Source organism: Sinocyclocheilus grahami, unplaced genomic scaffold (assembly GCF_001515645.1).
Source record: "Sinocyclocheilus grahami isolate Dianchi unplaced genomic scaffold, SAMN03320097.WGS_v1.1 scaffold473.1, whole genome shotgun sequence".
Taxonomy (NCBI): domain Eukaryota; kingdom Metazoa; phylum Chordata; class Actinopteri; order Cypriniformes; family Cyprinidae; genus Sinocyclocheilus; species Sinocyclocheilus grahami.
The window spans coordinates 903,832-909,801 of record NW_015505652.1 but is presented as its reverse complement, the minus strand read 5'-3'; the positions used below and the strand labels follow the sequence as shown (position 1 = coordinate 909,801).

The window sequence follows — 5,970 nt, the reverse complement described above, 5'->3', positions numbered from 1 at the left end:
GGCCCGAGCATTTTAATATGCTTTCCTACCTGCCTGTCAACGTATGTATTAACATACCTCTGCGCAACGGGTTCGCGCAGACAGGATACGTCATCAGCGCGTTCACGCATGCTGTGCAGACAGAGCGAGAATGGAAGACAAACATCAACAACCCGATCTTCCTTCCTGGTATTGTAGTACTTTTAAAGTTTTCTCACCGGTGAATGACACATGATGTAGCCCAGCGGTTAATCCAGTCATCGCGCCAGCTCGTTAGAAGTGAGCTACGTGCATGAACTGTGTTCCGATCGATATGATCCCTACACAGTGTTCATTGCTCCCTACTGCCTGAGCAGGGGAAATCCGTTGAAGTTTACTTCACTTCGGAACATGGGCTGGAATTGGGAACCGCTGATGTAGCCTATTGTAGTAATGTTGTCTCTGGTATTCTGGTCTGTGAGCGTAAATGCGTTAAGGGGGCGTGGCTTTGGACGGCGATTGCAGGGAGGGTGGGACGTTTGCTTTCAGAGCTATCAGGCTAAAGTTAGCATTTTCCAAGATCTCCTACTGCACCTTTAATGGTTGAGATTTGGGAGGCTTTTTAGTCCCATTTTTCACACATCATTTCATTGCCTGAAGTCAACAAACTCGATAGGCCCAACATAAATTTTCCAGCCAGAGCTGTTGATTAATGGATGCTGATTGATTGCAATTTAACCACCAATAGGTGGAAAACTGTAGCATTGTTCCTTTCATAGGAAGTACAGAAGGGCCCCAAGGCATCAATGCATACTGCATAATGTTTGGAGAAAGGGATCACGAATAAGAAATGCTAACCAACTGGTTATGCCTTCCCAACATGCTTCTGATGTTTTCTTGTTAATCAATCCAACAGTCTTGGCACATGTAAAACTGATAAGTGCCAATTTCCATGCTCATGAGACATAAGCACTGGTCATGTGTCAGTTACCATAAGTAGTTTTACAAAGTGGGATTTTTAGAACTTTAATTGGAAAATACAATGTCAGTTGAAATGCATCATAAAAAAAGCAATGCACTAAAATTAGACTTATTCCTCTAGATTATAATGTTAATTTTAAAAAAAAAGAATGCCCAGAACAACAACAAAAAAAAAAGCACATTCATGACCTGTCCTCATTAAGAGACCAAATTGTGGTTGACGCAGCATATGCAGCTAGTTAAAGGGGAAATAATGCAATGGTTAAATTATGCATTTCCTTTAGGGAAAAAAAGACAAGGTGTCTTTCAGTCTAAAGATAGACCAATATTAGCCTTTCTGAGATGTGTAAATAGCATCTAGACACTAGACAGAGTAGAAAATCATTCTTAATCACTTGATGACATGCATTGATTAAGATGAAGGCATCTAAGGCACTATAAATACTGAAGAAAATGCGTTTCATGGCCAGACTCAAAGAGTGCTACGGACAAAAAGCTAAAGCCTTTTTCCGCTGAAAAATCCAAAATAATAGCTCAATGGTCGCTGCTTACATGGAATGACCTGTCCTCATTAAGAGACCAATTTGTGGTTGACGCAGCATATGCAGCTAGTTAAAGGGGAAATAATGCAATGGTTAAATTATGCATTTCCTTTAGGGAAAAAAAGACAAGGTGTCTTTCAGTCTAAAGATAGACCAATATTAGCCTTTCTGAGATGTGTAAATAGCATCTAGACACTAGACAGAGTAGAAAATCATTCTTAATCACTTGATGACATGCATTGATTAAGATGAAGGCATCTAAGGCACTATAAATACTGAAGAAAATGCGTTTCATGGCCAGACTCAAAGAGTGCTATGGACAAAAAGCTAAAGCCTTTTTCCACTGAAAAATCCAAAATAATAGCTCAATGGTCGCTGCTTACATGGACTATGAACAGGTGCTCACTGTGAAACAAAGTAAGCAAAATAAACCCAAGTAAAACTAAACATATGGTAGATAGATAGTTCCTGCTACCTCTCAACACGATGTAGAGTCAGCCAGGTGCATAGAGAAGAGGAACTTTAGGTACATGGCACGCCACACGCAGAACCAGCACATATTTATTTTGGTGCCCATATTAACAAGTTACAGTCCACAGTGACCACACAAGCAGCGTGCAAGAAGAGTTTCAGTGCTGAGCTTATTTTTTACCATGCTTTGTGTTCTAAACTTAGCAGAAAACACTTTGAGAATGCATAAACATAAGAAGAATGTAATGCAATTTTGGCAATCATGAAGCAATTATTATATATTTTTTTAATTCATTGACAGTCTATCAGGTTTTGCAATATTTCAACAAATCAGATAATCTATGCAGTTTAGATTTTGCACTTACTTTATGACAATCAAGTTCGTAATGATTCTCAACTGCCAATTCAAATGATTCATTTATTGCAGTAATAAAACGAAAAACAGTTTAGTAACCCAGAAATTGCATTATTTTGACTTCACTTATGCACCAACTGCATTAGCAATATGAAATAGGCCTTAGATAGGAAAAAGTGCTGTGCTCTGCATAAGAGGTAATCAGAATCACTCAACTTGATGCTTGCCACTGAATCTGTTCACTGAAAATCCAAACTGCAGAGAGCCATGATAGCAGGTGTGATCACCCCTAGCAAAAATAAATGAACTCCCAAAGTGGCTGAATTTAGAAGAGCAGCAACGATAAAGGATTTGTGAAGTCTACTCAAATGGAGCATGGAGCGATTTGTTCATAAGGGACCTACAAAGCCATAACAGACTGTTAGATTTCACAATCACATGTAGATCTGGAGCTAACAGCCATTTTTTCCCTCTAAACTCAAGGAAGGGGGTCACACACATTTTATGACTAGTTTATGTCTGATAGCAACAGACTATCCAACAGATGTCTATGATGGAGACGGAACTAGGCTAGATCCAAAATATTGTTCCTATCATACCGATTAAGCTAAGACAATGATAATACACCACTTTATTCGATGCTCATCTGCCTACCCAAAGCTTCATCTGCTATAGCCCTTGAAAAGTTTAAAATCATGCTTCAATGTCTCATTGACTAACAATGAGTGTTGGGGGAAATTATACTGTCATCTTTTATTGCCTGCAAATGTGCCATCACGGTTACATGTTACCTGAATAATAATGGAAACGATATGTTCATGTTCCATTTGAGAGGCATTTCGTGATAATCAATGGGAAAACTGAATTCAGCTACACTGTTCAAATCAATCTACGTAGCATTACGGAAATATAATCTAAGCAAGTATATTGCAATAATATAATGCAATACATACTTTGTTTGTGCAACATTGCATGTAATGAAACTTAGTCCATTACAGTAAGAAAATAATGTCAATCCAAACCTGCTTTGCTACAATCTAAGCATAGCTATTCAATGACATTATGAACTCGCTTTAAACAAAGTACAAATCAGTGGTAATCCACTATGATTAAATGCACTCTCGATTGCTTTTGCTTTATCTAAATTCCTCTAGAAACAACGTGGGGCCTGTGGTAAGCGAGGAGTGCAACAGGATGAGTCTGAGCCACTGACGTCAAAGATAAAGAACCTTCACAGAGAGCTCTGTATCTAAATGAGAGATGAAATGGAAAATATAATGGGTGACAGGGTGTAATAGAGAGAGATAGTGTGTCTACCTCATCTGCCCCCCCCCCCCCCCCCCCCCCCCCCCCCCCCCCCCAATAATCACAAAATCTCTACCGAAGAGAGTAATTACATAATAAGAAAAGGAAGAGAACATTTTAAATGGCCCCTTCAATACGATTGTGCTCGCATATTATTCTGTTCTGATTAGGCATGAATATTCTGAGGGGGCTTGAGTCCTTTCTAATGGCAGATAGATACAGCAGGAGCATACTGATTAATTCATACAGACACTTTCACCTCTAAAAAGCCCTGATTGGGCCTAAAGATAAGAGCAGTCTGATTTGAATTTGCTTAAACAGTCTGAAAAGACACAAAAGTGCTCCAAACAAAAGTTGTGTTGATTCTGATCGACTTCAGTTAACATGCATTAATGAAAACACATGACCCACATTATTCAAGTCCATTCAGCCTGGCTATCTGTAATTTGAAAGGCACTTTCATGATCTATGAACCAGACAGCAGCGTTACTGACTTGGCCTTCCTGGAATTTTGGAAATCTTGGAACCAGCCTTTCAGGGGGTTGATTAAAGATAGTTACTAGCCTCAAATATACATTACCAGTCAGAAGTTTGGACATACTGCTCATTCTATACTACCACTTTTTCCACATTTAAGGAAAAGAGTGAAATCACCTATTAAACAACAAAGATGCGAAATTATGCTTTTTAACAGCATTGAAGAAGTTCTTATGATGATCATTCAATATTTGGACAAATTAAAAAGCTAAAACCTAAATAAATAAATAGTAAAATAATGCAGGTGTAAGCACTTTTTTTAAGACCACAAAAAACAAACATGTTCAAGTGTCCAAACTTTTGACTGGTGGTGAAAAAACTTAAGAAAATGAATCCAAGCTAAGCAATGGATTTGATTCACAGAAAGATTGCTAATCTGGTTCCTTCCTCACACACATAATAAACCTACGGTCGTGTCACACAGTTAAAAGCTCGACACATCCCAACACATGCTCGTGATGAGTAAGAGGGAACAGCCTGGGTCTAAAAACCACACAAACCACACCTGTTATGGCTAACAAACATGAACATTCGCCTCCGCACAATCTCCCTTCCGAGCGAGAGACAATCCTGTTTTTGACACAAGAGGCAACCCACATACATCTGAGGTGCTTTACTATGCAACACCACGGTTCGTGGGAAGACAGGGCAAATAATACAGAAGAGATTAATCTAAACCTAAGGGGAAGGTTATGTCACATCATCCGAACTCTGCTTTAAGGGCAGCTCGTTTCTGATGAAGGCTGCCAACAGCTGGCTCTTTCTTCATGTGTCTTCAGTGGGAGTATGGGAGGAAATACTTAGCGATTCTGATCATCAAAGCAAGGCTTGAACATTTTAACACATGCTCTCACAAGATCACCAGACACTTGGAGCATGCCTACAACACAATGTAATGCAATGAATCCAATATTGAATCAACCAGTTATTAACAAAGATATTAGTGCATAAAAAAAAATGAAAAAAAAACAGCAATATTTCAATCTAATAACAGAATGGGGATAGACTGATTAGAAATGGCATCATCATATGAAATGAGCCCAATGTGTTAAAACACTGGTATGCTTCTTTTCTTAATAACATGAACAAAAGTGTCAAAGTTGTCACATGCACTCAACTACGCTTATATAATGAATCCTAAACAAACAGGATTTCTCGAGTTTAGTGCATTGCAACTCTTGCCTATTTACATGATCGTTCAAACTGAAATACACATACGTGTATGCACGTCTTTTCCTCACACCCCATATGAAGTATAATGCAAGTATGAAGCAGAGCTTAACCTGATTTTACTAATTGGTCAATTTAGCTGTGATAATATGAACGATTAATTTTAACACTACTATCAATTCAGAGACTAATGCGAATCCACATCATGAATCCAATTCATTTAAAACAACTGTTTGTTTATGAATTATTTATAAGCAGTGCGCAAATAGCGCACGTACAACATTTTCAGCTCTCCATGTATCATAATCTGGATTCCCTGTGGGTTGAAATTAAATGAGATTTTTCTTACCTCATGGTGATTTCCGCGCTATATGTTCGGCGTTATATAATTTCAGAGAGTTTACAAAGTTCGCACTTGATCACAAAAGATATGAATGAAACGCCGCAGGACCAGAGATAGTTTGTATCCCGCAAAGTAAAAAAAAATAAAAACGAAAGTAAATAAAAAAAGAACTCGGTCTACATGATCTACCGCATTGCACCGCTTATGTGGATGCTGCAGCGCAAAAAAAAAATGTAAGTGAGAATGTAATTCTCTGTTTGGTCTTGCAAGAGCCTGATCTTCCAACAGCGGCAACGTGCCGCTGGGAT

The 5,970-nt window shown here is 38.6% G+C and overlaps 1 protein-coding gene across 1 annotated transcript in view; it reads right to left on the bottom strand.

Annotated features, from left to right (window-relative positions):
* The window catches only part of LOC107553420 (protein enabled homolog), a 140,917-nt gene extending 134,947 nt beyond the window's left edge, over positions 1-5,970 (bottom strand). Inside the window, exon 1 of the mRNA XM_016235607.1 lies at positions 5,669-5,970. Within this exon, the coding sequence (XP_016091093.1) occupies positions 5,669-5,673 (5 nt within the window). The 5' untranslated portion in view covers positions 5,674-5,970. The remainder of the gene's footprint in view (positions 1-5,668) is intronic.